The 14,872-nt window shown below is 46.2% G+C and overlaps 3 protein-coding genes across 5 annotated transcripts; 1 reads left to right on the plus strand and 2 right to left on the minus strand.

Annotated features, from left to right (window-relative positions):
* Positions 1-653: 653 nt before the first annotated feature.
* LOC120681144 (noroxomaritidine synthase 3-like) lies at positions 654-1,169 on the plus strand. Its single transcript, XM_039962677.1, has one exon. The coding sequence runs from the start codon at positions 654-656 to the stop codon at positions 1,167-1,169; it is 516 nt and encodes a 171-aa protein (XP_039818611.1).
* A 3,937-nt stretch (positions 1,170-5,106) lies between these two features.
* Positions 5,107-9,297, minus strand: LOC120681835 (MEIOTIC F-BOX protein MOF-like). 2 transcript variants are annotated; one of them, XM_039963473.1, is made up of 4 exons: positions 8,240-9,294; positions 7,917-8,084; positions 5,641-5,796; positions 5,107-5,553 (listed from the first exon to the last, which is right to left on the minus strand). In XM_039963473.1, the coding sequence occupies exons 1-4, from the start codon at positions 9,101-9,103 to the stop codon at positions 5,350-5,352; spliced, it is 1,392 nt and encodes a 463-aa protein (XP_039819407.1). In that variant the 5' UTR covers positions 9,104-9,294; the 3' UTR covers positions 5,107-5,349. The 2 variants fall into 2 exon arrangements, with proteins under 2 accessions (XP_039819407.1, XP_039819408.1); XM_039963474.1 differs by lacking the exons at positions 5,107-5,553; positions 5,641-5,796 and adding an exon at positions 7,419-7,813 and having other exon boundaries at positions 8,240-9,297.
* A 969-nt stretch (positions 9,298-10,266) lies between these two features.
* LOC120682712 (MEIOTIC F-BOX protein MOF-like) lies at positions 10,267-12,459 on the minus strand. 2 transcript variants are annotated; one of them, XM_039964711.1, is made up of 3 exons: positions 11,214-12,459; positions 10,786-10,947; positions 10,267-10,684 (listed from the first exon to the last, which is right to left on the minus strand). In XM_039964711.1, the coding sequence occupies exons 1-3, from the start codon at positions 12,078-12,080 to the stop codon at positions 10,451-10,453; spliced, it is 1,263 nt and encodes a 420-aa protein (XP_039820645.1). In that variant the 5' UTR covers positions 12,081-12,459; the 3' UTR covers positions 10,267-10,450. The 2 variants fall into 2 exon arrangements, with proteins under 2 accessions (XP_039820645.1, XP_039820644.1); XM_039964710.1 differs by having other exon boundaries at positions 10,777-10,947; positions 11,214-12,457.
* Between the last annotated feature and the right edge of the window lie 2,413 nt (positions 12,460-14,872).

Raw genomic sequence — 14,872 nt, forward strand, 5'->3', positions numbered from 1 at the left:
TTGTGGCCCTCATTTGCACAAACATATCTGCAAGACCTAACTTTTCCATCTATCTTTCTTTTGTTTGCGTACATTTTTCTCACCTCAAATCCTTTTTGACCCCATAGCTAATCCAAAACATCCACGCCTCATCTACGGCGTTGAACTCCATGCCAACTTGAGGTAAAAGACTAGAAAGCAAGCCCTCTCTACAAATAAATAGGGGCTGGAGATGACTACCATGACATCACTGATTAGATGAATAAAAAAATAATTCATTACACACCTATTTTCTTCCATCTTAAAAATTGAAATTTAATTTGATGCAAGAGAATTGATGTTTCCTTTAAGCCTTCCATATCGGTCTTTCTTCAATCGATCAATTCAAGCGCAATTCAACAAGAAGGGAGGACAAAAAACAATCAGAGTTTGCAGTGTACTAGCTAAAGAGATGGACACGGGAGCAGTTCATGCAGAATCCAGTTTGCAGATAGATGGCGAGCACAAGCCGAAACCTGAGCCCGACACACGGCCTCCGTCGATCTGCAACTTGCACGACTGGGCCACAGGCGTCCTCACCGGCTCGGGCTACAACATCGAAATCTGCGGAGGGCTCACCGGCCTGCGGTTCTTCGTCACCTGGCTCCGCAGTGGACACCTCCAGCAGCAGTGGCATGGTGACCTTCGACGCGAGCGAAACCCACAGCATGGTGTACCTGCACGCCTCCCTGTGCGAGTCCCTAAGGCTGTACCCGCCCATCCCGTTCGAGCACAAGACCGCGGCCGCCGCCGACGTGCTGCCGAGCGGGAAGGAGCTCAAGGCAGGCGACCAGGTGCTGTTCTTCACCTACTCCATGGCGAGGATGGAGGGCGTGTGGGGCAAGGACTGCGCCGAGTTCCGGCCCGAGAGGTGGCTCACCGCGGAAGGGAGGCTGCGGCACGAGCCGCCCTACAGGTTCTTCTCCTTCAACGCCGGGCCGCGGACGTGCCTCGGCAAGCAGATGGTGTTCGTGCAGATGAAGACCGCGGCGGCGGCCGTGCTGTGGAACTTCGCCGTCGACGTGGTGCCGGGCCACGTCGTGGAGCCCAAGCTGTCCATCGTACTCCATATGAAGAACGGGCTCGCCGTACGCGTTAGGAGAAGGGACGACGTCGTACTCCACATCAGTGGAAAAATAAACACCGTCTGATTTGTGATAAAGAAGAGAAAGAGGAGAGACAGATAAAATCAGACACGTGGTCCAAGGAAGAAAGAGATAGTTTTAGTCACTTTTATTAGCCCCCTACATGATTAATGGACTAAAGAAATTTTATAGTTCCTTTTAGTTACCCTTGTTTGAGAAATAGGTGACTAAAAGTGACTAAAAGAGAGTGATTAATTTTAGTCACCCCATCCAAACGCCCCTTAGTCTCTTAGTCCACATATCGAATTCCTGATTGTTCATGAAAAACATATCGTCTTAGATGAACCGAGTCTTTTAGTCCACATATCAGCTTCCTGATTGTTCATGGAAAATATATCGTCTTAGATGAAAGATTATGGAAAAAAGATAAACTTTAGTCACCCTTTTTTAATAGAGAGACTAAAAGGAGACTAAAGAAGAGAGAGAAGAGAAAAATAAAATCTAGCACATGGTCCAAGGAAGGAGACTAAACTTTAGTCACTTTTAGTAGCTCCCTACATGACTAATGGACTAAAGAAATTTTAGTCCCTATCCCTGTTTGGGAAATAGGTGACTAAAATGATTAAAAGAGGGGTGATTAATTTTAGTCACTCCCATTCAAACACCCCTTAGCCTTTTAGTACACATGTCGGTTTCCTAATTGTTCACGAAAAATATATCATCTTAGACTAACTGAGAGTAGCTCAGCTAGTAAAAAACATCTCGCGGTGGAACATACACACTGGGATTTAAATTCTCAGCTTGGCAGGGATAGATGCTCGCATATTTCTAAATTTATTTTAGGATTTAACCAACATTACACTTTCGTGGTAGGCAACGTACGAGTCGCATATGGTGACTTCATCAATTTCAAAAAAATATTAGCTCAGTCTCTAAAATATGCTCATATGGGTAGGATTTATGTACATGTAGGGTTAAGTATGCGCACATGTATGTGCTGTGCGAAACACTAAACATAAAAACAACTAAACAAGGGAAGGAGAGTTGACTGGACTATACTGGACACAAAAACAACTAAACAAGACAACCAACGGGTGCACTGCAGATAGAGCGCAAGTTTGATTAGACGAAAACAAGACACAAAAATAACTAAACAAGAGAAGGGGAGTTGACTGGGCAATACTGGTGACTAAGCCAAATACAAGATCTAAATCACCTTAAAAGGATAATTTTATATAAAAAACATCTTATTATTGAAGGCTCGACGCTTAATGGCATCCTTTTCCGACTCGCCTCTCTCGCCCGAGCGCAGCTCCGCGCCGTCCCACTGAAGCCTTGCCAGGCTCCCTCGCTGAGATCTTCAAGCGCTGAGCAGGGAGCGGAAAGAGGAGAAATCCAAGCAACATGAATAATCCTACATGAGCCAAAATAAATCGACCTATCGTAGACGCGCTGCTCCGTGATGGAGATCTCCCAGGGCCGCACGCTTGAGCTGCGTGTTCTTGATGAGGATGCTGGGCTTGGTGCTAGCGTCGAGGACGTTCACGTTCACTTCTGTGCAAACGTGGACCTCCGCCCAGGAGGCAGATCGAGCGAGGAAGGGAATAGGCCAGCGCAACGAAGGATACCGATCGATCTCCACGCAGACTGCAGACATCGCAGAGGCTGGCATGGCGCCTCTCGCTGCAGCTGCTCCTCGAACACACCATTCAGAGCCCCGTTGGTGGGTGTTGCCTATCCTATCCTCCTCATTGTACTCGACCGCCGTATCCCCTTTGTAATTCTGTATTTCACTATTTCTTGCATTAGGCTCTTGCAACCACGGTCGGTTCGAGTAATTCTGTTGCGGGCCTACGTGGTCCACAGACCACGCGATGATATTACAGCCGCGCCGATGAAGGCTGCGCTAATATTTAAGACCATGATCCGTTACCACGTCAAAATGAGCCCCTGTTGTATACCCATAGAATCCTATCGAGTATTCCTGATGTTGACATCTAAAATTAGTACAGTTCAGATTTGCTGGACAATCTGAACAAACCGATCAGACCGATCAAGACAATATTATCAAATTATCAATTGGACAGAATCATTGCGTAGATCTCGTCAAGACAATCAAAATGCATATATAGGTTTTGATGAGTGCTTAAGCCTAAGCACTCGAAAAAGTAGTCGAGTTTGTCGTGCTAGAAGGCAGGCACATACACGGCAAAGTTCCCATCTTTGTCGTGTGCCAGGTAAACAACACACAGCAAAGTAGATCTTGTACTTGTGCCGAGTGCCTTTCCATCTGGCACTCGGTAAAGTGTAAAGTCGCTGTAACTGACGTCCCCCCCCCCCCACCCCCACTACTTTATTTTGCCGAGAGCATTCTGGCACACGCCAAAAGTTTTACCGAGTGCCCGAAAAAAGATACTCAGCAAAAACTTCTTCGTTGACAGAACTATCGCCATGTAAAGTTTGCCGAGTGCAATAGAGGCTTTGCCAAGTGTTTCGGACACTCGGCAAAAAAAAAGTCCGGTTCATATCTAACGAAACACCATTTCCATAACCGTGATAAGGGAAGTACAGGCGCAGGGAAGCAAGACAAGGAGCCCTGATAATCAACGTATCTGCATCTTCACTGAGACATTTGCCGAGATGTTCTTCAGTGAATTGGATTGAATGCCAGGAAATATGACATCCGACGAGAACCAAATCTTCTAGGACTGGACAACCAGAATGGAGCAGCTCTGCAAAAGAACGGTCCAATTTCAGAAAGAAAGAAAAAAAAAGAAGCTCCAGCCTTCTGAGGCGATGCAAGGTGCCGCCGACACGGGGGAATTGGTACTGTAACGGCCAACAGCAGTCACGGATGTAGAGCACCAAAGGATGGTACTTGATGGCAGTGGCACGTCGGATCCATCTGTCGACATGCCGGCGCGCATCGGCATCAGCTGAACAGAAATATAACCGGAACGCGTCCACCGTCCAGGCACTCAGAGTTGTGAAGCATCATCAGCAGGTCGGTGGTGAAGTCCTTCATCTTCTCCCAATTCGCATCAGTGCTGCCGTGTAGGCTTCCGAAATCAATGATCTTGAGGTTGATGGTGGGCACCTAACGCCACAGATCCGTCCACCTCTTGGACAGCACGGTCGTCTGCACGACCTGCCGCGTCGGGAGGAAGGAGAGGACGCCGCGGAGGAGCTCGTCCGGCAGGGCGCTGAGGCAGTCGGTGCCGAGCCGCCGCCCGCGCGGACCCGCTTAGCGGCGGCCTCCATCGCGGGCTCAGCAGCAGCGTGCGTGGCCCTGCCGAATGCCTGTGGGGTGCACACGCCAATGGGAGGAAGGAGAAATGGCGCCCAAGCGGGCGGAAAAAGGTACTCTTGCAGCGCTGGATCTGGATGATGGATCATGGGCCTGCGCTTCCGGCCATGACCACCGAGAGACAGGGAAATGCCAAAGCCCAACACCACACAGTACACACCCCTCTTAACTCTTATCAACAGTTAACCCCCCCCCCCCCCCCCCCCCGCGGCCGAGAGAGAGCATACAGCATTCGTGAGGGAAAATCCAGTTTGCGTTAGATCTACATATTTTCCATAGGTGAAAAATTCCAATGAAAAAAAAAAGACATCCTCAACCCTCCGCATCAGCACATGTCAACTCCTGTACCGTCCCCAGCTACTTTCAAATATTCGCGTCGCTCGTTTAAAGGTGAACATCTGAAGTTTGATTTTGAAACGTGAATATTCACTGAAAGTTTGAATCGGATTCAGTTGCTTGAAATCTTAGTTATTCATCAGTCACCAAATTCATACTAAAAATCGAACAGTATGGGGGTTATATCTAAGGTCATCTATCATAGAAGAATCATTGCAAGATATGAAAGACGCCCTGAATTTCTAGTGTTTGAACAGAGCGATGCCGCAAAAGATATCATAGAAGAATCATTGCAAGATACGAAAGACGCCGTGAATTTCTAGTGTTTCAACAGAGCGATGCCAAAAAGACGACAGAAAGGGGGAAAAGGGCCGATCCTGTTGTCAACTGTGTCTTCCCTACTCTGGAAACTATTGCATGCAGTGCACGTGATTTACAGAAATATGTATCAGCGTAGGAAGAGCGTCTGAATTAGGCAAACGGGAAACAGTATAAAAACATGTTCAGCATGCCGCGCTGCTTCTGTCCAAAGAGGCATTACAAGGAGAGGTTACCAAGCTAGAGCTAGACCACCTGGAGCCGAGCTAGAGCTTGTTCTCTTCTTCATACTTTGGTAAGCGTTACAGTATCCATTGGTGCACATTCTGAGATGTCCAGCAACAAACAGACCAGTTCCTGGATTTTGTCACCCTTTTCGTATATGATCTCAGTAGATTTTAGCTTGTGGCACTGGAAGCGCACCAGGTTCCGGGACCAGAGATGGGTCTTTCTCGCCTTCCCTTTCCCTCCCACAGAACCTTCTGGGAGCTATTTCCATTAAAAAGGATTTGTAAGTTACCCATATAGCAAGATGAACTGAGCAAGAGTTGCAGAGGCCAGAGCAAAATGAAATACCTTGCAACACCGTACACTGAGCTTTTCCAAATTAGGAGACCTCCGTAGAAGGTGACGCAATATCCTGAAGTTATCACGCAAATCGCATTCATCCAGAAATAAGGTTCTCAGGTTGTTGAGCATGGGGAATTCAATTGGTCCTACAACTGGCCTCACCTGAAATCAAGACACAATTCGTTAAATCAGCAACAGCGATTACCTATATGAAGAATATCAGGTAAAATGATAAAACATATACGTTTTATTCAGTTGTAGTTGCACAAACTAAGCAGCTAGCACAGTAGAAGAGACACATGCCCCATGTGAGCAACATCATGTCATCATCCTCTAATAAGTTACCCTGCTTATCAAATTACTGGAAACAAATAAGCAGGACTTGCAACACTTTCAGACATCAGGGCTAACAAGTGCGGCACAATAAGACCAAAGGATTGGCACCACTTTATCGAAAGCACATGTTGCTGGGGTTACCACCTTAAAAGTTTAGGAACAAATGAGTGACAGAAACCAATGTCAATCAGTCTCAACAATCGAAAAATTAAGCCAAAGAAATCTAACCTAGAAGGAAACAATGTTTACAAATCGTCTAGTCGAACCTAGTCGCCATGGGACCGACTAGGTGACTAATCGCGATTAGTCGTCGACCAGACCGATTAGTCGAGACTAGTCGATCCTAGTCGTCCATATAATCGTCTTGCATATCAGGACCTATACGACTATATATATACACCTATATATACTATATTGTCTGTACAATAAATCAAGCATATGACTACATTAGTGTTTAGCTGCTGACTTACTTGTGAGAGTTGTTCTCTGCACTGTCCAGAATTCCATGTTCCAACCCTAAAAGCCCATACTACAGCCCATACTACCAGCCCATGTCCCAGGAAATCAGCCCACAAATCAGCCAGCCCTGGAACCTAGTCGTCCATGTCCAAGTCGGACGATTAATCACGATTAGTCTTCGACTAATCGGACGACCAGAGTTTTGATCGAACAAATCGCGTCGGTTGCCCTTATCGGACGCCAGGGACCGATAAGATCGACTAATCGCGACTAATCGCGATTAGTCGGACGACTTGTAAACATTGGAAGGAAACAATAGGACAAATTGACAGTATTTCCAAATCTGGTGACATTTCCAGTGAAACTAATTTATTTGCCCAGGAAACATAAACAATCTGGTGACAGTATTTATCTGCTTATCTGTATGGTTCCTTTGCAGTTGGGACAGATGAAGAGAGTCAACCATCGACTAATTTTGTAATTTAATAAAATGTTTTATTTCTTGAGCAAGCAGGGAAGACCCCTAGCCTACATAAAAGGTGAAATTTAAACTGGACATCACCACTCAAAACCTATGGTTATCTTAGAGTGGTGCAAAAGTACCACGGTGAATAAAAACCAGTTAGTAAATTGCCTCATATCGACCATATAGAATTGTATATGTTGTCAGTAGTATAGTGAAGAGGTGCCACCACCATCTCGGCCCTAGATTTGCCCCTGATCACAGCAGGGCCATGATGCATATTCCCATTTTTTGTATAGTGAATAAGAGGCCAAGATTTCCAAATATATGGATTATCTTCAAATCTTGTATTGATTTTTTACAGTCTTTTTAATCCAGGAAACATATTTCTTTAAGTACTCAAGTCATGTGAAAAAAATCTCAACTCAAATGACAATACTCAACTTCTGCTGCAACTGGTTCTGCACTTCAGCAGTAATGATAACTGGCAGGAACCAGTTCCCACCGATTTTTTGCAATCCTGGATCACAGGTGATACATATAACTTGAATGGCACAGCAAGGAGCAAATGAACATATGGAGTAGTCGCAACATTCTTGACAAAAAGGTCATCATTAGCATCAGGTGAGATGGTTTTTCATCAGAGAAGAGAGGAGATTTAAATTAGAGCTGAGTGGTAAAACGTTTTATATTCAAAAACAAGCTATAATGCAGTTATAGTGCGCAGTGTGCTTGTGTTGAGGGGGAAAACGCAAGCAACATAAACCTAAAACCAATACAGCGCCAAACAAAAGATCAGATGGCAAACCACAATAAATGGATATAAAAGGTATCCCTATCTCCATCAAAGAAATTAAGGCATACTGTTTTAAGTCTGGGCTCATTGTTCCTAATCACCTTCCTTTCAGTACCTTCATAATACTTTCAGTAGTACAAAACTGAGTGAGAATTTGATGCAGGTCATTAGGAGCCACAAACTCAAAGTAGAATAATAGATAAAAGTAAAAATGGTAAGCACTCCTACCCAGAAATCCTGCAAACTAAGCTTCTCCAGATTAGGAGACTTCTGCAGAAATCTTCCAAGGGCCTTGAATGTGTGCACATCATGTTCACTGAGAAAACACCAGCTGAGGGACAAGGTTCTCAAGTTGTCAAATATTGGGAATTTATCTAATTCCTTATCAAGGAATGCCTGGAAGACAGAAACAGAAACAAAAATGAGTCAATGATCCATAATTCCAGTTCAATAGGTCTCCCACAGACTGCATATGTCCATGGCAAATCTTAAAATGATCCCTTAATATATATGCATGGAACAGAAACCATCTGCTAGCATGGAAGGCATACCATTGCACCAAAACCCTTCAAGTCCAAGCTTGTCACATTCCATAGGTTTCCCAGAATCATTGTCTGATAACTTTGAGATGATCCATCACTTTCTACAGAAATTGATGCCATCACAAGGGAATTTCCTGCCTCTAATGAAAGACCATTTCTATAGCGGATATAAGGAAAATTCAGGGAGAGGGAAGTGAGACAAGGAGCCCTGATGACCAATACATCTGCAATGCGACTCGAACAAGTCTCAACCACCAAGTTCTTCAGTGTGTCAGATTGAATGGCATCAAATTCATTGCGACAATAATTGAGAACCAAATCTTCCAGGACTGGGCACCCAGAATTGAGCCGATCGGTGAAACAATTATCCAAAGAGACACCCTGAAGCTTCAGCGTTTTGAGGCGACAAAAAGCGGAGCCAATAAGGGGAATCTGGAAGATGTGCGTAAAGCTTCTGCAGACAAAGATATCCAGTACCAAAGGATGGTGCTTGATGACACGCCTAACCCATCTATCCACAACTGGACCTGGACCTGGACCCGGATAAGACCGAAAACTAATTATATATAACCCTAGGCGTATTGCCTCCAAGCGCGGGGCATTGTGTAGCATCAGCAGATTGTTGGTGAAATCCTTCATCTTTTCCCAGTCGCCGAGGCTCCTGTCGGTGTCTCGGAAATCCCTGATGTCGAGGTTGATGGCGGGCACCCAACGCCAAAGATCTACCCACCTCTTGGACAGCACGGTGGTCTGCACGGCCTGCCGCGAAGGGAGGAAGGAGAGGACGTGGCGGAGGAGCTCGTCCGGCAGGGCGCTCAGCCGGTCGGGCGCCGAGCAGCGGCCCGCGCGGGCGCGCTTGGTGGCGGCCTCCATCGCGGACTTCAGCGCGGCGAACCGAAGGGGCCGGGCGCGGGCTCGAGCATTGCAGGCCTTCCCCTTCCCCGCGCTGAAGACGCGGCACCGGATCTCACCTGCAGCTTCAGGCTACAACCGCAGCAGCACCCGGAGCGAGGGGGTTCAGGCGTGGAGGGGCTAACGGGGTGGAGTGGAGGTGACCGGCGAGGAGTGAGGACGAACTGGGGATTAGGTTTTCCGGGGTGGGTGAGTAGTTTGGGCTGGGCCAATATGTCTTAGTGGGCTTCTTTTTGTATATTTCGGTCCTTCCGGTTGATTTGGTTAATCGAGATCCAGAACTGAATTAACCGAGTTAAAATTCAATTAGTTGCAATAACCGAATTTAGGACTGAATGTTTCGATTTCGGTTAAATTTCGGATATTCAGGTTCAGTTTTCAGTTAATTATTCCCACTCCCTAGGGATTGCTACTCAGCTGCTAGCTAGCTCGCCTCCCTCATGTAGTCAGGTGAGGTTAACGATGAGTGAGAACTTCGACGTTGACCGGGAGTCCGGGAATGGGCTCAAATTGACATCGTCACATTTGGAATTCTCCAGAAAATTCATATGCATGCTCTGATGCTTGTAGCACTATTGGAACAATTGTGTTGAAGATATTTCTCCATATTGTGCAAAATAATCAGCGACGACATCAGCATGTGCTAGCTGCTAGCAGCAGCAAACCTGATGACATTAGCATGTCACGTATATGGTACGAGCACACACGAGAAGCTTGATACAGTTATCATGCTGGCATGATGCAAACAATAATCTGGTTGATATACCTTGTTCTCGTTGCTTCATTTCGACAGCAGCTAAACAGCCCAAGCCCGATGCCAGGTTTGCATCCAAAAGAGTCACATCGCTGGGATACATACATCTTGAATTCTCAAGTGCAAAAGGAAAATGATAGACAAATGTCTATCCGGACTGCAAATAATCAATATATTAGCAGAAGCGAACCTAGCATTATGATCAGCAGCCCTACAACATTTGATTTTCGCAATTGTTTCACACTGTTATGTAGCGGCCTCAAATTGAGGAGTTAACCCGTTGCTGATGCAAATGATAATAATATAATCTTGCTGAAATGCATTGGACAGAAAACATGTATTGTTAAGAGAAGAGCACATTAGGTTCTTCTGTCAGTTAAGCAAGAGGTGACCATCACACCATTTGGGAATTATATCACATGGAATGCAGTAACATCAAGTTAAGCAAAAGGTACACTGCAAATCATAAAGACGCAGATGAACAATTTGTCTTTATAACTTGCACAATGAAATATAGCAATGGACACAAAAGGTTTCAAGATAATCTACGAGCATTAAGGTGAGTCAAAATTAATGACCGCACAGTCAATATTGGTGACTGTGACTGTGACATTTGGTAGGATCCTCCCAATGCCCCACAGAAGTTCGAGTAGCTGGTTGTCATGGTCACCTTCATAGATGACTTCGACAGACTTCATCTTCGGGCACTGGAAAATCTTTCTACCCTCGTGTGGGAGACTTATGCTTTTCCTCACAATCTGCCCCTCCATCCCAAAATCCACCTCAAACTAATGGCAATAATACAAGATTCATGTAAAATAGTTAAGCAAGTCATGATGAAAGAAATACATCGAACAGAGATAAGTAAGTAGTCAAGTACCATACAACCCTGCAGAGTAAGCTTCTTCAAACAAGGAGCATTCTGGAGAAAGGTTCCAAGAGCTTCCAATTTGTCATACAGATCATGGTTGTCATGGAAACAATCTATAAGTTTTAGAGTTTGCATATTACGGAATATTGGGAATTTATCCAATTCCCCGATGAGCATTGCCTGAAATAGATACAAAACCAATCCAGATATATATTGAGATAATCATTATATCACAAACAACTAACTGGCAGCAAAAAGTGTAATACTTTCTAGTCATGTAAGCTAATCTGGTAATTGGCAAATAATTAGTTCCTTGATGAAAGAACTCAGGATAGAAACTCCATCGATTGCCCATGTGTTAGATGGGTAGGCAGTTTTCAGAAATAAAAGAGAGTAACCAATTGCAACATAAATGAACATACATGAAACATGTATCTGAGGCTCACCTTTGTCTGGAAACCTCCCAACTCTAAATTTGGCACATTGCACAGGTCAACAAGAAGTCTGCGCTGATTTCCCAATGAAAATGTTTTACCTTGGTCACTCAAAGAAATGATTGCTTTGACAAGAGAATCTGTTACGTGTACGAAAATGCCGTTGGGATAGCATCCAAATAAATCCCTTATTCGTAGATATAGAAGACAGGGAGCTGTGATAACAAAATGACCTCCGGTTAAATTGCGCAAGGTGGTGTCAATAATCAGCCTCTTGAGCGAGCGTGAAGTAATTTCCTGAAATCCGAGGGTGCAAATCTTGAGCTCTAGCTCTTCCAGCATGAGGCACCCGGATTGGATTTGCTCTGCGAAATCACTGTCAAGGTGTACTCCATGAAGATGCAACCTTTTAAGCCTGCAGGAACTGGCTCCCAGATGAGGAAACCGGAAGACACCCCCAGAGGTACCCCACATCAGAACCTCGAGCACTTGGGGGCAGTACATGAGGCCACGGCGAACCCATCGATCCACAACACGAAGGCAATGGGGCCTAGCATCTAACCGGAACCTATCCAGCGATATGGTTCCACTGCGGAACAAGAGCAGGCTGGTGGTGAAGTCCTCAAACTTGCGCCATTTCTCGCTCAAGTCGCCGCCGGAGGTCACGAGGGTGATCCCAAACTCCCGCATGTCGATTTTGATACAGGGCGCGGTGCGCCAGAGGTGCCTCCACCGCCGCGACAGCGCGCTGGTCCGCACCGCCTCCGGAGCCGGGAGGAAGGACAGGATGGTGTGGAGGACGCCGTCGGGCAGCGCGCTCAGCCGGTCGCCGGAGAGGCTCTCCGCGCTGGCACGCTTCGCAGATCGCGCCGGCGGCATCTCCCTTTCTCTTCCCCTGCAGCTAATTGATTACCTTTTGGCGATTGATTCGTCTCACGGGCAGCAAACGAGGCCGCCACACGCTCTGAATCCCCCGCGACCGCCCCGCGCGAGGGGCGCAGCCGCAGCGTCAGACTCACAGATCCCCGAAATCGGGGGATGGTCCGGATAAGGAGAAGCCTCACCACAGCACCGCCGGAGACGCCATCGCGCCGAGGCCGGTCGGGTCGTCAGGCTGCGAAGGTTGAATCCAGCGGTGGCCGGTGTTAGGGTTTGGATTTTTTTTTTTTGGGAAAATGTTAGGGTTTGGAAGTTGGAACGTATGGCTCCCCTCCTAGAAACTGAACTGGCAAAAACTGAGCAGGAGTCTCTTCAGAGACATTCGATTAAAAAAAAACTGAGCAGGGAGATGGAGAGGCACCGGCATTGATTGGCCAAAATATGAATACTTCACTCGTTGGCTTTGGGCCGGTTCGATAATTGGGCCGAGCACGCGCTAAAGGCCGTCATGGGCCGCAGCCGTCCTCAGGCCATGCGTCTTTTTTATTTTTATATTTTTCAAAAATATTTTTTACAGATATATATTTTCAATTTTACAATTTACAGTTTTATACCCCTACCGTCCGGCAGGGGGGCGGCAGGGGACCTGCCGCCCGGCAGGAGGGCGGCAGGGACTTATATGTAAATAAAAAAAATTATTTGCGTGGAGGCTCTTGGCGGGAGCCTGCCGCCCCCCTGTCGGGCGGCAGGCCCCCTGCCGCCCCCCTGTCGGGCGGCAGGCCCCCTGCCGCCCAGTGGAGTGGCGGCAGGGGTCAGGCTCCCCCGCAAAATTGCAGCAGTGGGCCATTAGATGTGGTTTTAGATATGGATACAAATAAAAATCATTAGTCAAGTACATGAATATGAAAAGTATAAGCTAGCAATTCATACACATACGCAAATGAGAACGAAATAGGTGATGCATGAGAATGAAATAAGTATAACATGATGACATGTCCATAACAAAAATAAAGAAACAGCTAGAAGCACCTCCTAACCACCCCGGCCACCCCGGCCATGTCGACCTCTTTTACGCTGAGCGTGGACGTGGTCTGTAGAGTAGGTGTGTCGCTCTGGAGGCCTTACGTCTCTACCTGGACGTCCGATGACCACAGGTGTCTGGAAGGTAGGATCGGCCTGTGGGTTAGGTGTAGAAAATAACCGACTCCAATCTTCGAAGTTCGCCTCAAAGGTATCCTGTGTGGGCCCTATACAGTAGCAATTAAGATATCTTAATCATCGTCTTATAAGTCATATATTTGGGTACATATTCATCATAAGTACCTATTGGTGGTGGATACGATGAATGACCCATATCAGGAAGCTGGTGGTGCGATTCTGTAAACCGTTCAAATTATTTAAAATATTCATATAAATAAGAACATGATAGATTCGCCCTACGAATTAGGTATTTACCTTGCATTCCTTCTGCTGTCGCCGTAGGGTACCAGAGAGTCATTTCCGTACCTGACGAGCGTACCAGAGAGTCCCCATGGTGGGCCTATCGTCCTCGGTGTCACCGTACATATCCAGCTCATACGGTGAGTGGTTGACAAGCGGGCGACCAATTGCTATCCTCTCGTACGACCAAAGCTGTAGCTGTGGCAGAACCGCCTAAATTATCCCGACTCAAGTGCGCAGGCCATCACCATAAAGGCAACATCAGCTCAAACGCACTTCAAACGGAACAATTCTTGGTCTGTCGGGTAACGTCCCGATACAACCACTGGTTCTCGGATCGAACAAGCATACCCCGCACGAAGGCGAGTCCAGAGATATTACAACCACAATTTTTACATCACAGGCATAAAAATTATTACAAACTGGTTCTAAAACATTAATACAAGACCAAACGTAGCAAAGCAGTTATACAAGCCACCACTACAAGTTCAGAGTTTAAAACAGCGGAAGATAAAACACGACGGCTACAACACGTCGCAAAAGGACACCAGGCTAGCCCAAGCATGGTATCACTCGTCATAGTCATTGCCGGTCGCAGATGTATCCCACTCTACGGACCAGCCAGGAGGCAACGAGCAAGGATAGGTCAAGCTAGCGATCTGATCCTCAAAACTCATACCTGAAAAACGGTTTCAACAGTAAGGCTGAGTATTCTAATACTCAGCAAGACTTAACCGCCAACGGGTATAAGTAGTCCACTTTAACTAGACTATGCAAGGTTTTGTGAGGCTCTGGTTTTCCTTTTGCTGAAAAGCAATAAAGAGTATGTCCTTACTTTCAAGTTTTAGCTTTCAAGATTCTAATTGATTAATCATTCTATGTAAGCAACTACTATCCAATCATGGTAGAAATCTAAACAAACATCAAGATTGATTAAAGTATTGTTGCTCTTCTTACTCTGTGTGGCAAAGAGATCAAGCAGTCTCATTTCATCGTGAGAGGCGGACGATTCTGAATCGAAATTCAACCTTGCAAGGATAAACCTAGCACACACGTTTGGAACACCGTCGGGTCATTCCCAAACAACCGTTGATCTTTCTTTCCGGCTTGTGGATAGTGCCACTCTCCCCGACTACAGGGCTCCAAGGCCGAACCTTATCCCTAGAAGTCGTAGTGTTGCGCAATATAAAATAAAATCTATCCCTAAGAGAGAGTGGGAGGTATATCCACTCCCCAGTTCAATCGGCTACTAGGCTTGCCGCGTACCATATTTACGGCATGTGACTAGTACTTTCAAAAACTTAACCAGCACTACCACACACCGCGACCTTAGCAAGTTCATCAACACAGAC

This window comes from Panicum virgatum, chromosome 7N (genome assembly GCF_016808335.1).
Source record: "Panicum virgatum strain AP13 chromosome 7N, P.virgatum_v5, whole genome shotgun sequence".
Taxonomy (NCBI): Eukaryota; Viridiplantae; Streptophyta; class Magnoliopsida; order Poales; family Poaceae; genus Panicum; species Panicum virgatum.

Coding starts and splice junctions, on each gene's coding strand:
- LOC120681144 (XM_039962677.1), top strand. CDS start 654: ATGGTGACCTTCGACGCGAGCGAAACCCACAGCATGGTGTACCTGCAC.
- LOC120681835 (XM_039963473.1), bottom strand. CDS start 9,103: ATGGAGGCCGCCACCAAGCGCGCCCGCGCGGGCCGCTGCTCGGCGCCC. Junction 5,797..7,916: donor TTAGTTTGCAGGATTTCTGG/GTAGGAGTGCTT, acceptor TCTTGATTTCAG/GTGAGGCCAGTTGTAGGACC. Junction 5,554..5,640: donor TCAGTGTACGGTGTTGCAAG/GTATTTCATTTT, acceptor TAATGGAAATAG/CTCCCAGAAGGTTCTGTGGG.
- LOC120682712 (XM_039964710.1), bottom strand. CDS start 12,080: ATGCCGCCGGCGCGATCTGCGAAGCGTGCCAGCGCGGAGAGCCTCTCC. Junction 10,948..11,213: donor TGGGAGGTTTCCAGACAAAG/GTGAGCCTCAGA, acceptor TATCTATTTCAG/GCAATGCTCATCGGGGAATT. Junction 10,685..10,776: donor TTACTCTGCAGGGTTGTATG/GTACTTGACTAC, acceptor TATTGCCATTAG/TTTGAGGTGGATTTTGGGAT.